A 19871-nucleotide genomic window follows, 5' to 3' on the forward strand; every position below is an offset into this window, starting at 1 on the left:
CAAAATATAACAAATATAACCTCATATTTGTTTCTTTTGCAGAAGCAGTCTGGCTTTGAGATATTGGGGAAGTCCTGGGTGTCAGTGAGGGACAGCCTATAATGTATAGGATGTATAGGGTGCGGGACAGCCTAGTACTATGGATGTCACCAATAGGCTATAGGGTAAAAGGAAAGTGGTGGAGCTATTCCATGGGTGGATGTATAAAGTTCGTTTTTGAATAGTGGTATAATTGTACTAGCAAGGTGCTACCGGCCAGACGTGTACCTGTACAAGACAGGTCAAGAAGTACACAATATGAGCAAGAGAAAAATGGCTCAAGGCGCGACTCTAAAAAATGGTGATGATGGTAAGATATAAAGTTTTTATTATATGAGTAAAACCAGCAGAGCAAATGCGTTTCGAGGAAAAAAACTCTTCAGTAATTGCTGGGGCATCACATGCTGGATGACTGCGGTGAGTATTTAGGTTGCTATGCGAGCACAGCCAATAGGTGAACTGTAGGGAGAGGACCAGGCTGCAGGTGTGGCTCCTGGTGTCTGAAGTGTAGAAACTAGAGATGAGCGAGCATACTCGCTAAGGCAAACTACTCGATCGAGTAGTGCCTTATGCGAGTGCCTGCCCGCTCGTCTCTAAAGATTCGTCTGCCGGCGGGGAGCGGCGGAGGAGAGCGGGGAGGAACGGAGGGGAGATCTCACTCTCTCCCCCCTCCCCCCTGCTCACTCCCGCAACTCACCGATCACCCGCACCGGCAGCCGAGCGGGCAGGTACTCACATAAGGCACTACTCGCTCGAGTAGTTTCCCTTAGTGAGTATGCTCGCTCATCTCTAGTAGAAACGTGTTTGTTCTGCTGGTTTTACTCCTCATATAATATTTGGTAGGTATGTGACTAGCTGCAAATCAGTACTTTGCACCCATGCTATATCTCGCATATAGCACTTTACCTTTTTCTGCATGCTGCCTGGAAATGTTTGTGCCTGCCTTGTATGTATGAGTAAATATGACCGCCTTTTGTAATTTTCTTTTTTTTATACATGGAATTATCAGTTCAGTGCAAATGAAATGAAATAAACTACAATGATCAGATCTCAGGAGCTAAGGAAAAATATGGTGAAAATCATATAAATCACATGGTCAAAAAAGATTTGTCAATTATTTGCTGGGTAGTTAAATCTATATGCGACATTTTGGGTGCCCGATAAGCACGGGGGGCTAATTTAGTTAAACTTACCGATGCATTAAAACATTGTTTCAAATCGGTCAAGCAATGTTTTTCCAAGTGCGAATTCATAAAATCCATTTTCTTAGACAGGTTGCAACATAATACACCGACACAAGGAATTTTAGTTCCGACATGCCACAACTAGAGTTGCTTGGTTTTTCAGAATTTCTAAGATTTTGGTAACAGCTGTATTTTGTTGCCTCTAGGATAAGGCTATATGTCAACAGAGATATTGTAGTCGTATCAAAGCAACAATTTCCTCGTGTCTCCAGCAACATCATACGGATGAGATATTGCTAATGCTTACACAGCCAATGCCTTAACCTTCTACTCCTGACCTGAATACTAAGACTCTATATTTTGTGCAGTACTAGCAAGATCATTTTAGCATGGTGAGTTTAACCTATTGCATATAAACTATATATAACAGACGGGAATTTGTAATCTAGATTTTGTACTTTCATGACAAAAACTTCTCAACCACTTCAAAAAGGTCAGCAGTTGGCGACAGTCCTTCAAAGTCCAATAAACTTGTGTCAAACTTAAAGTTGAAGAAATCATCATCGTCCAACTCTTTTACACTTCTTTCATCACAGTTGTTGTCCGCATCCTCCTGCAGTTCCGAGATGCTACTTTCTGAGGTAGGGATGATGACGATCCGTGGGATTGTGGCATGAATGATCCAGTCTAGACTTCTGCTTGTGTCATTATTCCACAATCTTGGATTACTTACAATATTATCTTTAACAATGGATTCTAAGCCAAGTGGATAGGTAACTGTGTTAAGTGAATTTGATAGAAGAATCTCTTGTGTGTTCGTTTTCTCAGACCACTTAAGTGGATGGTCTAGCGTATGCATGATTGGCATAATCTAGATGGCAGAAATATATGTATAATTAGTTTGATACCAGACATATCAGGATTTTTCAAAATATTTGAGAATTCATGAAATTGAAAGCACAATAATATTATAAAGTGCAGTCTTAGGCCTCGGTCAGACGGGCGTTGTTTCGCGCGATTTGCCCATGCGCATGCGATCTGCGCATATATAGAACCATTGCTTCGCAATGGGATCGGTCACATGGCTGCTTTTTATGCAGATGTCCGATAAATTATAGGACACGAGGAATCGCAGATCGCACCTATCTGCGATTCCTTGTGTTCTATATATGCGCTCAATGGGGCGGTGGCAGCAGCGCCGACCCCATTGAGAACATATACTACAAAGATCATTCTCCTCTGCCAAAGCTGTAACAGCTGTGGCAGAGAAGAACGATGTTAGCCCATTGAATTCAATGGAGTCGGCAATACAGCCGGCTCCATTGAAAGCAATGGGCTGCCGGCGAGCGCGGGATGAATTTTCGGGAAGGGCTTAAAAATATAAGCCCTTCCCTGAAAATCATTCTAAAATGTGTAAAAAAAAAATAAAAATATATATATATATATATACATATACTCACCTTGTCCCTGCAGCCGGAGTTCAGCCGCGGCCGGCCGGCAGTTCTGAACTGCTCTGTGTAGTATTCAGCAGCCGGGGACTTAAAATCCCCACATGCTGAATGGGCTGCCTCAGATTGGTCACAACCCTCACCAATCACTCACCTGGCCGCCGGCTCCGGTCTGTGCATGCGCCAGCTGCCCGGCAGCCGGCACATGAAAGAGCCGGGGCTGCCGGGCGCAGGTAAGTACGCGCTCCTCCCTGCAGGCGCTGGGGTCGGGTCCCGCGGCGAGAATCCTCGCCGCCAGATCCGACCCGCTCGTCTGCAGGCGGCCTTAAACATCTAAAGACCACAATATGTAATAGCTGTAATAAGGAGGTATTTAGTTTTATAGGTGTTATATTTGTTTGTTCAGCAACATTACAGGGATTGGTAACTTTGTCATTTTCCCAAATGTTGTAGTAAGCCACTGATATAGTTATTACAAGTTATTACATAGTATAGTTAGAGGTTTAGCACCAATGCCAACTACTGAAAAGTATTGCTCCTTGTTAGTATAGTCTTCCCCCCCTGTTTGAATGGCACACTGGTTCTCAACACAGCCATGGCATGTTGATGAAATTGACAGCATTCATCTTATTGAATTGCTGTAGTATCTGTTCACGAAGGTGGGAACATTACGTCTAGTTCCATTGAGCCAAACTTGATTATTTTCAATCTCAAGTTATTTTGAGACGAGTATCCTGGGAAGAATTTGGAATTCTTGATCTCCCAGTATTATTGTTACCAGACACTTTATCAAAGGTGGCTCATTGGTTATTCTTTCCCCATTAGTTGATAGGGGTTATATTTTATATTATTCTTTTTTGTTTGTGTGTCTGTAAGCTAGGATTTAGAGTAAACAAATCCTTTTTATTCGAGACTTTGAATAAAGGTTACGTTTTAGAGACTACCTGAGAACCCTTACTGTGACGAATTAATGTAATGCATAGGTCTACTTTTCTACTTCAGACTGTCTGCAGATCATGATGACATTCGTGGGATCTACCAACCAAAATCAATGGCCATAGTCAGCTTTAAAGTGCTCATTCACATTAGACCTAAATCATCCAAAGATGCTATTTCAGTGGAATCAGCCAACTATCAAATGTGCTTGAGTTGTCCTGACTCTCCCCAACAGCAGATACCTGTGACGAAATAATTATACATCTGGGTGTTCTTCCTGCTACTGTGAAACCTATGCATTACATTAATGTTGACACATCTTGGTGACTTTATAATTATGCCCCTGACAATATAGTGTGTGTGTGTGCGTGTGTGTGTGGTATATTTGTAGTCAAACTAGATCTCAATATCTGCAATCTGGAGAAACGGGGATTGAACATCTTGTTCCTGTGTTGTGATGGGAGATAAACAATGCCAGAGGTGTCTGGCAGTAGCTTTTTCTCTATTGAAATAAACATGCATGCTCAGTTGATCTGATAGCACATCTTGGGCTGGGGTCACATGGACTTAAGCGCATTTGCATCGCATGAATGTGTTTTTTTATTGTACGCTTTTACTCACGCAACCATACTCCCATTCATTGAAGTGGGCAATTGGTGTAATTAGTTCAATATGTGCTTTTCCTTTGCAAATGCGCCTGGAAAAACTCTGTAAATACATGTATGTAAATCTAGACTTAATGGGGTGCTTAGAATGTACAGAATCTATATGCCAGATGGTGCTTTGACATCTAGTATCGAGGAAATCTTGCACAAAGATGGAGTTTTACCTGCTTACCTGAGCACGTGTCATCTCAGCAATTGTTTGGTCTATCTTTCACAACAATCAAATACTTTGTTCTTCAGTGCAACAAAAAATACAGAAATTTGTCAGAAAGTTAAGCACAAAATATAATGAAGTGAAGAGTCATTTGTCGGATATGGAGAAGATTGGGCCTGTATAGCAATATATAGAGTTAAGGACTTATTTTTCATTGAGAGCAGTGGCGTAGCTCTAGAGGTCACAGGGGTGGTAATTGCGACTGAGCCTTTAAGCCAGCGTGTCTGAAAGGTTATGTGAAATGACTTGGCTCTAAGTGCTCTATATTACCTTGAGGGAACTTCTTTGGGGGGGGGGGGGGGGGGCCTTTACGTATTCCCCTGATTAAGGGCATTAGGAATGAATCATGAATTCATTTTACTACAAGATAACAAAGCTTTCTCTGGTGAAGAACAATATCAAACAAGGGTGAAGGTGTTCTCAGAACAATACACTAGTTACACCCAGAGCTCAAGATAATTAGATGCTTTGGGTAATAGTTAGTTATTGGAGGAATTTGTTTATCCTAATCTTAAGAGTCTGAGAGTAATTCAAACTATTATCACTCCTGTGATTTCATATGGAAGTTTGAAAAGAAAAAAATATAAGCTCCGCACTCCACGGCTAAGGGAAAAATGTTGAAATAATACAATATAGCTGTAGGTTAATAAACCATACTTTATTAGAATAATGCATAGCCAGACACTAGCTTATGATAGCGTTCCTTCCTATTCTGAGTCAATTTCTCGTGGGCACCGACCTCACTAACATTCATGGTTTGGGTGCTGTAACAGTCGTCTTCAAATCCCACCAAATATTTTCTATGGATTCAAGTCAGGCAGTTGTGACAGGCACACCAGAATCTTCCAGGATGTCTTCAGAAACCATGTCTTGGTGGACTTTGAGATGTGCTTGGGATTGTTATCATTTTGGAAGATCGAATGACTCCCAAGCTTCAGCTTCCTCACAAAAGCCATGATTTGTCTTTCTCCTAGGATTTCCTGTTACTTTTTAAAATCCATTTTGACCTCCATATGCCACAGCTTTCCAGTGCCGGAAGGAAGCAAAACACCCAATGTGATAGCCTCCTCTTTCTGCCATGTCCAGGTATTATAGCCAGTGTTCCTTTAAGTTTGAATTTTGCTATTTTTTTTTCCTTTTTTGTACAAGACAATGATCTCAGCTTGTTGGACTTGGTCATATTTCAATCAGGTTGGTCAACAAAGCCCTAGCCGGTCCCGGTATTTTATCTCAAACACACCTAATCCAACTAATGAAGCCTTTGATTAGTTGCATCAGGTGTACTTGAGAAAACACCTGATTTGCAAATATGTACTCTTATGAGGAATTCTGTTCAGGGGTTGAATAATTCTGGTACTGCAGTAGTCATTAAAGGTGGCATTTTGTGTTGCTTTTGGAGAAACCACTTGTTACATTGTGCCGATCTTTAAATTGCCAGTTTTTTTTGGTGGTGGTGGTGGTGAGAATTTGACAATATATAATAAAAAAAATTGTCCCACTAAGGGACTTGAACTTGCAATCCATCCAATTGCCTGTTTGATATACTGCAATACTTCAGTATTGCATTGTTTTCTATTTAGAATAACTTTCTATTAAATCCTGTTCCATGCAGGGCTTAGTATGAATAAATCCATGACAGGCCTAGGAGCCTTCACAAGGCCACAGGCTGCCATGGCAACTTAACAGTATTATGTGACCTCATTAGGGGAGAGAGGGAGCCCCTCTATGTCCAGCCAATAAAATATTACTGTCGGCACTGACAGCAGTATCGAAATGGTTAAATGGCCGGGCTCTATGGTGTCTCTGATCAACTGTATTTTACACTATATATGTACAGCAGATGTCAGAAAGTGGTTTATAGTAGTTGAGCATCATTTTAATTACTGCATCTGTTTTGTTGGCCATATACATCCATTTATGACTAGTGGCCGGGCAAAATCAAATCGGGTTAGTCCAACTAATTTCTGGCAAAAATTGTGGGAAAATCGAAATTCACATAATACCTACTGCAGATGTCAACATGCAGCTAAGCAGCAGGTAGTGCACCTTGCCGCTATCACCAAATGTGTTCTCCATCTTGCATATGGGCAGTGGTTTCATTAGATGCTTGCATCACATGACCTAACTATATATAACATTAGAACAATGTAACCAGCGGCCATTTTGCAGTTGAGCACAAGCCAAGAGAAGCTGCATCACAATCAAATATCTATGTAACACGTGGTCTGTTAATAGGGATAGATATTCTACTGAGGATATATTACTGCTGGGTGTGAAAGCTTGTAAACCAGCAGAGAACGTATTTCAATTACTTCTTTGTACTCCAGTTGTTTGTATACTAAACTTTTATTGGGCCCTTGACGCTGTTAAATAAGTGAGGTATGTACATCATAATCGTTCAAATTTGCAATAAATCAAGAACAGAACTTGGCACCCACTGAGTTTGATTTCTGTTATTCTTGGATCGATTATAAGTTTGAAATTGCATTACACATTGGTCTATTTGTACTCCAGTCTCCAGATCTCAGTCCAATGTCACCTTGGGATGTGGTGGTGTGGGTGCAGCAAACAAATGTTCAGCAACTGTGTAAAGCTATTATGTCAACTTGGGTCAAATCTTAAATTAATTTTTTTTACAACCTTGGTGAATTCATGCCACAAACAAAGTTAGCAGTATTGTCTGAGGCCCATAACTAAGCTTTATTTATCTACTAGCTGATATATCTTGCTTCGCCCAAGTTAATTTGACACAGGTGTTTATGTGTTGTTCCACAGAAAATTTTATGAAGTCATGGTTAAAATATGTATGCACATAGAGGAGCATTAGAGTCTGCTCAGGCTTCATGTACCAATGTCCCTCTGCAGAATGTGCCACCCCTCCCACTCTCCTCACTTAGGATTTAAAGAATGCTTGCGCCAAATTTCACACTTGTATGACACTGGGATGTTACATTACATAGGGATGCACTTACTTTTGCAATTAGCATTGAATAATCGAGTTGTGATGCCATTATTTTCCTATGTGGACCTAGGGAATGCTCGTGCCAAATTTCCCGCTTGTACGACACCGAACCTTACATTACATAGAGGTGCACTTACTTTTGCGCTTAGAATTGAATAATTGAGTTGTGACCCCTTTACTTTTCCTATTTAGGACCTAAAGAATGGTACTGCCAAACTTAATATTTGTATGTCTCCGGGAAGTTAGAAAATTAGATTAGATACATTACATTGCGGTGCCAATATTGTTGCATTTAGCACAGAATAATCAAGTTGTGACCCCTTTACTTTTCTTATGTAGGACCTAATGAATGGTCATGGCAAATTTCATGTTTGTTCGACCCCAGGAAGTTACATTACAAAGGGGTGCTAATACTTTTACACTTAGCATTGAATAATCAAGCTGTGCCCCTTTCCTTTACCTACTTAGGACTTAAAGAATGCGCCTGCCAAATGTCATGTTTGTATGACATCGGGAAGTTAGAGAATTAGTGGCGAGTCAGTCAGTGAGGGCTTTCACCTTTTTATATATAGATTAATGTTCTTCTTAACATTTTTCATTAATAGGCTGACTATTAAAAATATATTGTATGTTCCATTCTATGAATCCACAGATTGATCACATGTCCCCAGTGTCAAAATCACCAAACTTCTGCTGATCTCATGTACCAATCCATGAGCCTTTGCAACGCAAGGTACATTTGCAGCTATATTCCTGTTGGTGAACCATTCATGTGCCTGGGAAGTAGCTGCAGACACATATGTACACTCCAAGCCACAAAGACTCATGGATCTGTATAGTACTGCAAGTGCTCACTAGCTCCTCCGAGAGAAATGTGCCTGGTGACGAGCTCAAAGGAAGGGATTGCCACAATGACTGCTGCAGCAGGGGAATTGAGCAGCTAAATGACCAACAGCCAGACCTAGAACAAGGGCACCAGGCTCTCTCCCCTTATCTGAACAGATCCATTCAAAGAGGTCAGTGTGACTTAAGGCCCATTTAGACACAATGATTATCGCTCCAAATTCACTCAAAAGCCATCTTTTGAGCGATAATCATTGGGTGTAAATGTGCCCATCCTTCACTTTTTTGCCGAACAATGAATTTCAGTTCTGCATGAAATCCATCCTTTGGCAGAACAGCTGATAAGATGGACCGCACACTGTGTTCTGCCCGGGGAGCGCTGATTACATTGTCTCAGCAGAACAAAGGGAATGTATTCAGGGAACAGTGGGTGATCTGTTCCCTCAATACAGCTCCTGGCGGCTCACATGCTATTAATTGGTACTAATAGGTATTAGTACCAAATATTAGTTTATGCAAAATGATCGCTCAAAAACCATCTTTTCAGTGATCATTTTTGTGGTGTAAATGCACCTTTAATGGTTGATGCATTGGCAGAGCAAGCACATTTGCATAGTGTATGTTTGTTGCAGAGGGTCTGAAGCCGTATGCTAAGCAGGGCAGAGCTGTAGCAGTGGGCAAGTGAGTAGACAAAGCCAGCAATGTAGAGTATTGCCCTTAAGAGTGCTGAGCCATTGCCTGGTTGTGTCAGAGTCCACCCAAAGAGTGAATTCCTGGTGAGTGAAGGCTGCTAAGGGAGAACCCTAAAGGTTACCACCATTGCCAGTCAAATACCTATCCAGAGTGCCTTCCCTATATCAGAGAGGTCCCCCCCCTCAAAAAAAAGTTGCATTTTTAATGTGTAGTGTTTGGAATGTTTCAAGCAATGTGACCTTCTATGAAGTGATCACATATGAATTAACATATTATGGGTCTCTAAACTTCTTTTAAACAGTCTTTAAAAAATACAGCTTTCTCCTTAGCACTAGGAAGTTAAACTTAACAAAGAAGCCGTTAGTTAACCTATCATTTATACCTTTTGTTCAGCTAACGCATTGCAGCTCCGCGTCTTCAAAAGAATCTCTCCCTTTTGTTCATGCTTTTGGTTTGAAGAAAAGGAACTGCTTCTTTGACAACACATATTCTTGTAGACAGCTTCTTGTTCCACATCACTTAATACCTGAAAGTAAAATAACTGTTAGGAAGAAGCATGCATGTACTTTTTCCCTTTAATTAATAATACATTTTAGTGGAGATGTTGGCTAAGGATTACACTTTCTACCTACTATGGATATGCAGTCACTGAAGCGTACCATATCAGTTGTAAAAACGTTGAGGTGTAACCTTGTAAGTTGTTAATACAAGCTCCCACTGGTAACTTATTTATAACATAGTCATGAAAAAAAGTGTTTTCAAGGCAAGAACTTGTTCAGTTTCTGATGTTCGGGCAACTCTCCCCACCCCATGCCCACTCCCAAAGACAAAAATCTTCCTTCCTCCCCAATGTGGCAATAGACAGTAAAGAACTGCGATAAGAGGTGAAGAACCTATTTTAATAAAGATACTCTCCAGGAAACCTGGCACACCGTGTTGTGCCCAGTAGGGGGCCTGAAGGGGTGCTGCATGATACATGGATTCCCTCTGGTGTTCTTTGAATCCCTTTTTGGTTAACTGACACACAATAGAGATGTGTCTTATTTATTTTTATTTTTTTAGGAACCTGGGTTAAAAAAAATTCAGTGCATCAATTTTGACACAACCAATAGTAGAGAGATCCCATAATAAACAAACTCCATTATGTTCAGATTTTTTATTTATTTTTTTTGTCCCTGGGACATTATATTTCCTCCTCCACATCCTTTTCAGGACTCGTGTGCCAATCCCCAATTTCCTTATTTTCTAACAAGAAGAAAGTCCAGAGGTTCTCATTATCCAGTAGCAAAGGGGATAGGATTACCGGGCCCCCTCAGTCCAAGGGCCTCATAGCAGCCACAAAGTATTTTATGCCCTTGGCTTTAATGAGACACATGTAGACAAAGGCTACTTGTTGAAAGTTATCGAATTCTAGTTTCATTTTTTACAAAGGACATGAAAATATAAACAAGCATGCAATTGGTTGATTTTCAACATATTTGTCCTACGGATTATTTTAATGTTTTTCTGCTTGGTGCTTTCCCTATAGTAGCTACTGTGGTTGCTAGAAAGAGTATGAATCATTATTGATGCTTGTCTGCAGGGCTGATGGAATGGAAGCAAAAGCAAAGCTTTTTGGTTTGTTTTCCGTTTCTGAAAAAACCTCCACAGAAATCAATAGTGGTAAAAAGGAATCAGTTCAATTCCGTTTTTGATTCCGCCTTTCTGTTTCAAAAACAGAACGGAGAGATGGAAAGCCTAAGCTGTTGCTGTTTATAGGACAAGATGATGAAAAAGCCAGTACTGTGAAAAACAAAAACCATTGAGGCCTGTCTAAAAATGACCTTAAACAGCCTAAATGTTCTGTAATGCTTCTAAGAAAATATTCTATGGATAAATAAGAGGAAAGTGGAACCTTTTAGCACAAATGTACAATTCTTTTTTTGGTGGAATCAAGAGAAAATTGACACTACACACAAACACCGAATCCTTATCCCAATGATGAAGCATGGTGGAGGGAGCATCATGATTTGGGGCCCTTTTGTTGCCTCAAGGCTTGTATGCCTTACAATCTATCATAGAAAAATTAACTCTAAGGTGGATGAAAATCGGTGATGTAACAAGGCAATGACCCAAAAAGGTAAGGTAAAGTCGCCTGGTACAAGCACCAAGTCACGACTGACTCCTAGGGGGACGTCACATTGTGACATTTTCTTGGCAGACTGTTTTTGCGGGGTGGTTTCACATTGCCTTCCCCAGTCTTTGCGCATGTAAGGCATCTCAAATATTGATTAACTGCAACACATTTGCAGGGAGGACTGTACCAATATTCATTCTCAAATTGTATTTGTAGCTACATGAAACATTTCATGGAAGTAATTCCGCCATCTTTGGGTGCATCTTGTTTCTACGGCATACACACTGCAGCAAAGATGACCTGATAACTTTATTCTATGGGTCAGTACGAATACTACGATACCAAATTTATATGTTTTTTTCTTTTGCTGTACTACTTTTATTTTTTTTTCAAAGATAATTAATTTTTTAAAATTATGTTGTGCTGCCATCTTCAGACAGCTATAACGTTTTTAGTTTTTCGTTGACATAGTTGTGTAACATCTTATTTTCTGTGGGTTGTCCTGTAGATTTTAATTACATTTTTTTTTCTTGGAGACAGGGTGACCGAAGAAGCTCAATTCTGGTGTTCCTTATTTTTTTCTGACGTTCACTGTGGGGGGTAAATAATGCGTTACCTTGATAGATTGGACATTTACGGATGCATAATATCAAATATGTATTTTTGGTTTTATTTAGATTCTAAATTCTTTTTTAAACTTTTATGACTTTTAAAAAAAAATAATTAGTAAAACTTTTCAAACAGAGGGAACAAGAACTTGCGGTGGCTTAATTGTTCCTGCAGTATTATGCGAGCGGGCAGGCAATCTATCAAGCTACCCCACAGGCACGGCTTGAACGGCATTCTGCTAAGACAGCCCTGAGGCTTTTCAAAAGGCTCTCAGCTGCCATGACAACTCCACAGCTCCCTGTGATCTCATCGCAGAGGGCTGTACTGGACCCCGGAACATTGGTCAGGGGATTTAAATGTTGCTGTCCAAATTGGCGGTATTTAAAGGGTTTACAGCTTTGATGAGCTGCGCGGCTTATTGGAGCTGTTGCTGCCGAGTGTCGGCTGTAATAAAACCGCTGGTGCCTGTGTTATATGGAGTGAGATCACCCTGCGATCTCCCTCCATACACACCCCAAATGTGCAGGACGTAAATTTTTGTCCTGTGTTGTTAAGGGGTTAAAGGAACATTTATTGGGCATTTTATGCAACACAATACAAAAAACTTAAAGGAAAGTTCATAACTAATATTTCACAGTATTAGACCTATGATCTATTTTTACCACCTAAATGAAGTACAATATGCGGCAAAATAGAAGTCAGAATTACTTGGATATGCAAAACCTTTACGGAGTTATTCTATGTAAAAGTGACAAGTGTCAGATTTCCAAAATTTAGCCTGGTCATAAAGATGCAAATATGCTTGGTCACTAAGGGGTTAAAACACTGTTAGGCCAGCTGCACATGACCAGGTTGGATTTTTGATGTGGGATCCGACCCTGTGCCCGGCTGGCTTCTGCATGTATCACGTAGATGAGGGGAGGCTTAGATTGTGAAGTTACTGGTACCCAACTTTCTGGAACTCTGCACGTCAACCGGAGAAGCAACCGTCACCTTCTGCCACAATTCTACAGCAATCTGCTTAGCCCCGTGCCCAATATCGCTGAGATTGCAAATTTGAAGTCGCACGCATGCGAAGTGAAAACTCAAATCATCCACCTGATTGTTCCAACGCACTCCAGAGCTCTACAATGCCTACACAAACTACACGCTACAACCACCAACGTTCATGGGTGTTCGACCCGAATGCTAATTACCCACAAGTATGTCTTTGGAGATATGGTTTCATGTTAACACTGATGAGGTTCACTAATTCATTGAAAGATTAATTCTAAAAAAATTTAGAAAGTAGCAGTGCTTATATACAGAAAAATACAAAAATGATGTTACAAGGTAATAAGCAAGAGACATACATAAGATATTCGCACATAAGATATTCGCACACAATATTAAAATAAAAGGATTAAAGTAAGGGCTTAAACTCATTTGTGATAGGGTTTTTGTGTTTTTGCGATGTTGCGAGGCTGCGTTTTTTTTTGTATGACATTAAAATGCATTGAGTCTAATGTAGCTGTGCTCATTTGCAATGTTTTCACATCTGTGAGGTTGCGTTTTTTTCTCGCATGCTATGGTCCTATTTCTTTGCGATGTGCTATTTTCTTCTCGCCCATGTAAGTCAATGAAGTGCTGTAATATCGCATCGCAAAATGCATAACGCGTGCGAGAATGTGGTGCGATGGTGCTGTTTTCTGTGTGGAATAGTGACTAATGGGAAGGGCGGGCTTTTACAAGGAAACAGCAGTACGTCAGCAGTACGGAGGAAGTTTGGACAAAAGCAAGACCATAAAAAACGTAAGAGAGGCATTAAATACTCCTACCATGCGATGTGAGTTTTCAGAGAACAAAAAAGCAGTGCAATCGCACAAAAAAATGCAAGTTCGCACCTGCGATATCGCTGCGATTTTTTTTCTATCGCAAATGAGTGTGAGCCTTAAGAGTGTTACCATTCTATGTAAGGAGTCACACGGAATTATAGGACAGTGCGCACACATGATGCACTCTAAGGGGCTGACGCTAAGCACAAGTCCATGTGCGTTTTTTATACCCTCGGGGCGATAACTCCCATTTAGTTCCTTCCAGCCCACATGGAGGGTCTGGCTTACATCAATGCGCATGGGCAGTGAAATCCACATTTCCTTCATCACTTCACGTGGGTGGGATCTACAATGAAAATATGACGGCAAAGTCTCTTCTCATGATTTAACATACAGTCTGAGCACACACATGAATGTGTTCAGTTCCATATCTTCCCAGATATGCAGTTTTGGGGTCTCTGAGAGTTTTGCAAGGATAGGAGTCCATGCGTCGGATTCGTGGTGACGTGACATTGCGTAAAATATTTTTGTTGGCGGGCTGTGACGAACAGATCAGTCACAATTTCCAAATTCCTCTTTGTTTGAGCGAATTTCCTTTGTTAGAGTTTGGCTCCAAAAATATTAGGTCTGGCTGGTTTCAAAAAGGGGCGGAGAAGTTTCTGGGGTGTGAAGGCTGCCAAAGGTTGAAACATTCCCTGAGCGAGTTCCTGGAGGAAAAGATGTGGCTCTCTAGCCGAACATATGGCTGGAGTTGGTAGGGTGTAGTGTGTTGACTTGTCACGGTGGCACTTACCAACTCCTGTTCCCACAGGGAGTTACCACAGCAAAGGATAGGGCTAGTAGTCCTCAAGATGAGAGGAGTAGTAGTTGTCAGTTTGTAACGCCACCATTACACACATCGGCATTCATACACAGGGGATAAATAACAGTGGACAAGTGTATAGTACCTCGTTTCCTCCGGAATGATAGAGGTCCGGTAAAGCTTTACTAGTGACTTTTAAACATGATACAACAAACGTCAGCAGGTAGGCTTTACAGCGCAGGCAAATTAGTATTATTCAAACAACTTGACATGAAAGTCAATGGCCACAGAATGGCAGTAATTATCACCCCGCTCTCATAGATTTGGGTGTCAGTTAAAGGTGTACCACTATATGGTGATCTAGACTTCAGATGGCAGTATAGGAATCATAAATCAGATTTAAGATTATCTTCAGAGGTTTAGTAGACTTCTGCACTGATCTTGTCATAGAAAACTCTAGTAATGGGACTTTTGGGGACAAAACATTTAGGCTCACTCTCTTGCGCTTCACATACGGTTAGGTGGTCTCTCCTTATCCTCCATATTAGGTTCAAAGAAATCTGAGATGTCTCCCTGCGCCCCTGTGGTTTCTCCAGCTGATCGGGGAAGAGGGAAGATCCTCAGCTGCTCATAAGGAGCCTCTCCTTCTTCTCCATTTTCAATACAGGGAAGCTGAAAGTGCTTCCCTGCATCACTGTGGGGCCTCCAACAGCATGTTGAGAGGGAAGATCATCAACCTCCTTCCTGCTGTCATACACCCCCATTTATCTCTTCACTTGTACCACATGACACAGCAAGATAGATACATTCAACATGCAGCAAGGCTCACAGACAATGATTTTAAAGGAGTTAGCCCTTCAAACGCTGCAGCTGTGCAACACACATACAGAAAATAGACATGACAGTTTTGCACAGTACATCCACATAAGACAGACATGTATGCCAATTATAGAGGGGGTCAAGAATGATGTTCTGGGACACTACATAAATATTTCCTACTCTGGTTTAGCAAGGGGCTGGTGTACATTACAGACCCCCCAGGGGATGTGACAGTCTTTCTGAAGCCTGCTTCAAAGCCCCTGTAACACTCAGCTTTCCTAGATGCTGAAAAGCCTTTAACCTTCCACTTACAAACTACACAGCAGTGTTGCAAAACCACATGGGACTAAGGCCATACCTCACAGCCCGTACCTCTCATTTAGTCTTTGATTCTTTACTTGGGATGGACATGTGCAATAAAGATTAACATTTTCTTTTCAATTCCTACTTTTCCTGAGTTATCGCCTAGCGATGATACAGAATCCGCGGGATCGCATAGCCCCCAGTGACTTCAATAGAAGCCGTCCGGGTGTAATTGGCTCAAAAATTAAGCACGCTGCATTTTTTTTCCCCCAAGCAGAAAATTGCAATTGATTTTCACTCATGTGCAGGAAAAAGCGCTTTGCCATAGCATGCTATGGAAGGTATTTGCCGCAAAACCCGGAGGCGGAAACCCGTCCCAGGTTCTGCAATGCAAATCCAGTCGTATGGAGCCGGCCTTATGAATGCAAACACTTATTTTTATTAACGTTATTCTTATGAATTTTGTAGTAATTCTATAACTGAAATTTGGATGTGTGCGCGTATATATGTATGTGTATATTTATATATATGTATGTGTGTGTGTATTTATATATATGTATGTGTGTGTGTGTGTATATATATGTGTGTGTGTATGTATGTGGTTTAATGCACTGGCATTATTGATTGCTTCAAAAAGGTCCAAGAGAATTGAAATGTTGCAATGAGTGAATAAATGGGCCAAGTTATTGGGTTTGCTGTCCTGGTGACTTTTTCTATAGACATTTATATAAAGTGTATTTAACCCCAATATGTAATGCTGCTGTAACAAAATTAGCTGCAATTTTAATTACATTTGACTTGATGTCTTCTCCTATAAAGCCAAAAATCACAGCACAATCTGTCTAAACTGGAACATGTTTATTTTTAACACATCCATGCTTGCATATCATAATATATGTACTCTTTAGCTCGCAGCGAGCAGCTGTTGAGTAATTATAGCAGACAAGAGCATCTTCAAGAAATGGTCTCTCCTAGAAGCCAACAAGTCTGCGTTTCAATCTATGAAGCAGATTCACTAATCTGCAAACTGTGTAATAAGAGTTTATTTAGCCTGGAGCTGAAATTCAGGTCAATGCAATTATAATATGGCATCTTCATAAAAAAAAAGAAAAAGGAAATCATTCAGTATCAAAAATACTTATTGACTAGAGATGAGCGAGCGCACTCATCCGAGCTTGATGCTCGTTCAAGCATTAGGGTGCTCGAGATGCTCGTTACTCGACACAAGCACCACGCGGTACTCGAGTCAATTCCATTTTCTTCCCTGCATGTTTAGCGCCATTTTCTAGCCAATAGACATGCAGGGAAGGCATTACAACTTCCTCCTGTGACGTGCCAGCCCTATCTCACCCCCCTGCAGAGAGTGGCTGGCAAGATCAAGTGACTGCCCAGTACTTAAAGCAGTCCCGCCCGCGGCTCGCCTCAGACACACTCTGGGAGAGATTAGGGAAAGTGCTGCTGAGATAGGGAAAGTGGTGGTGTAGGTTCCTGTCTTCAAGAACCCGAACGGTCCTTCTTAGGGCCACATCTGATTGTCTGCATTTTACTGTTGTGGCTGCTGGCAAAAAAATTTTCTTTTTTTTCATCTCGGGCTGTGCAGGCTATTACAGCTATAGCGTTCTCAGTCTGCAGTCAATTATACAGAGTATAGGGAAAGTGCTGCTGAGATAGGGACAGTGGTAGTGTAGGATCCTGTCTACAAGAACCCCAACGGTCCTTCTTAGCCTAGGGCCAACACAGCCACTTTTAGAGGGAAAGTGATATACACAGTATACAGCCTGTATTCTTTTTTTTTTTTAAATCCTTCATTGGGCTGCATCTCAGCATCTGCATTTTACTGGGTGCCTGCTGGGAGTTGTAGTGCTTCAGTATTTCACAGCTAGGCCTGTTTGCAGCCTTCCATATAATTTTTTTCTGCCTGCAGTTTGCGTTACAATACCGCTGTCAGCGTGAAAGTGTACTCAAATAATTCCATAATTATTTACACCAGTCTGTGTCTGCAGTGAATTAGACCGCGGTCTCACCGCTAAACAGTACTGTAATATTACCGGGGCCACTGCAAAGTATTTCAGCTCAGCCGCTGTGCAGAACGTCCCACAATACCATTTCCGTTGGTGGGGTTGAGATCGCCGCAGTTACCAGCACTATCCACTGGCTTTACAGTCTTCTCCCACTCCACACAGCCTCTATAATCTACAAGTCTCTGCGAGCAGTAAATTACCCCAAGGTATCAGCGCGAGACAGCAGGTTACTTATTACCTAGTCACAGCATAGAGCCTCCGCTATCTACAAGTCTCTGTGTGCGGTGAATTAAGGCCCAGTTGTTAGTGCTGTACAGTGGGGTGATTTATTTGGCCCCTGCGCTATTCGTAATCTGCCATGATGAGGGGTAGGGGTAGGGGTCGAGGACGTGGACGTGAATGCGGACAAGGACGCGGAGGTCCAAGTGAGGGTGTGGGCACAGGCCAAGTTCCTGGTCCAGGGGAATCACAGCCGGCTGCTGCGGGATTAGGAGAGAGGCAAGTTTCTGGGGTCCCCAGCTTCAATTTATGGGTCCACGTGGTAGACCTTTATTACAAACAGAGCAGTGTGAGCAGGTCCTGTCATGGATGGCAGAAAATGCATCCAGCAATGTATCGGCCACCCAGTCTTCTACGCAGTCCACTGCTGCAACTCTGAATCCTCTGGCTGCTGCTCCTTCTTCCTCCCAGCCTCCTCACTCCATGAAAATGACATATTCTGAGAAGCAGGCAGACTCCCAGGAACTGTTCTTGGGTCCCTGCCTTGAGTGGGAAAAAATAGTTCCTCTCTCACCTGAGGAGTTTGTTGTGACTGATGCCCAACCTTTGGAAAGTTCCTGGGGTCTGGGTGATGAGGCTGGGGACTTACGGCAACTGTTTCAAGAGCTTTCAGTGGGTGAGGAGGATGATGATGATGAGACACAGTTGTCTATAAGTGAGGTAGTAGTAAGGACAGTAAGTCCGAGGGAGGAGCACACAGAGGATTCGGAGGAAGAGCAGCTGGACGATGAGGTGACTGACCCCACCTGGTTTGCTAAGCCTACTGAGGACAGGTCTTCAGAGGGGGAGGCAAGTGCAGCAGCAGGACAGGTTGGAAGAGGCAGTGGGGTGGCCAGGAGTAGAGGCAGGGCCAGAGCGAAGAATCCCCCAACTGTTTCCCAAAGCACACCGTGCAGAGGGCTAGGTGTTCAAAGGTGTGGATGTTTTTAAGTGAGAGCGCGAACGACCGACGAACAGTGGTGTGCAACCTGTGTCGCACCAAGATCAGCCAGGGAGTCACCACTACCAGCCTCACCACCACCAGCATGCGCAGGCATATGATGGCCAAGCACCCCACAAGGTGGGACAAAGGGCGTTCACCGCCTCCAGGTCGCACCACTGCCTCTTCCCCTGTGCCCCAACTTGCCGCTCAGATCCAACCCCACTCTCAGGACACAGGCAAGAGCGCCTCCTGGCCTGCACCCACACCCTCACCTCCACTGTCCTCGACCCCATCCAGCAATGTCTCTCAGCGCAGCATTCAGCTGTCGTTAGCACAAGCGTTGGAGCGAAAGCGCAAATATGCCGCCACGCACCCGCACGCACAAGCTTTAAACGTGCACATTGCCAAATTAATCAGCCTGATGCTGCCGTACAGGCTTGTGGTAACAGAGGCTTTCAAAAACATGATGGCGGTGGCGGTCCCGCGCTACTCGGTCCCCCGTCGCCACTATTTTTCCCGGTGTGCCGTCCCAGCCCTACACCAGCATGTCTCCCGCAACATCAATCGTGCCCTCACCAACGTGGTTACTGGGAAGGTCCACTTAACCATGGACACGTGGACAAGTACTGGCTGGCAGGGCCACTATATATCTCTGACGGCACATTGGGTGAATTTGGTGGAGGCTGGGACCGAGTCAGAGCCTGGGACCGCTCACGTCCTACCCACCCACACCCAGAATAGCGGGTCCTTCCTCAGTGCTGGTATCTGCGGCGGTCTATGCCACCTCCTCTAAACCCTCCCCCTCCTCCTCCTCCTCCTACGCAACCTCTACCTCTCAATTAAGAAGTGTGAGGAGCACGTCGCCAGCAGTCGGTCTGGCGCGGCGTGACAGCACAGAGGTGGGCAAGCATCAACAGGCCGTGCTGAAACTACTCAGCTTAGGTGACAAGAGGCACACGGCTCCCGAACTGTTGCAGGGTCTGACAAAGCAGACCGACCTCTGGCTTTCGCCACTGAGCCTTCAACCGGGCATGGTCGTGTGTGACAACGGCTGTAACCTGGTGGCGTCTCTGCAGCTCGGCAGCCTCACACACGTGCTATGCCTGGCCCACGTCTTCAATCTGGTGGTTCAGCGGTTTCTGAAAAACTACCCGCACTTGTCTGACCAGCTCTGCAAGGTTCGTCGCGTCTGCACACTTTTC

The 19871-nt window shown here is 42.8% G+C and overlaps 1 protein-coding gene across 1 annotated transcript in view; it reads right to left on the reverse strand.

Annotated features, from left to right (window-relative positions):
- Positions 1–832: 832 nt before the first annotated feature.
- The window catches only part of LOC136573557 (melanopsin-B-like), a 95535-nt gene continuing 76496 nt past the window's right edge, over positions 833–19871 (reverse strand). Inside the window, exons 9-10 of the mRNA XM_066574827.1 lie at positions 9367–9510; positions 833–2094 (exon numbers count right to left, since the gene is read on the reverse strand). Coding sequence (XP_066430924.1) covers positions 1684–2094; positions 9367–9510 — 555 coding nt within the window. The 3' untranslated portion in view covers positions 833–1683. The remainder of the gene's footprint in view (positions 2095–9366; positions 9511–19871) is intronic.

This window comes from Eleutherodactylus coqui, chromosome 7 (assembly GCF_035609145.1).
Source record: "Eleutherodactylus coqui strain aEleCoq1 chromosome 7, aEleCoq1.hap1, whole genome shotgun sequence".
Lineage (NCBI taxonomy): Eukaryota > Metazoa > Chordata > Amphibia > Anura > Eleutherodactylidae > Eleutherodactylus > Eleutherodactylus coqui.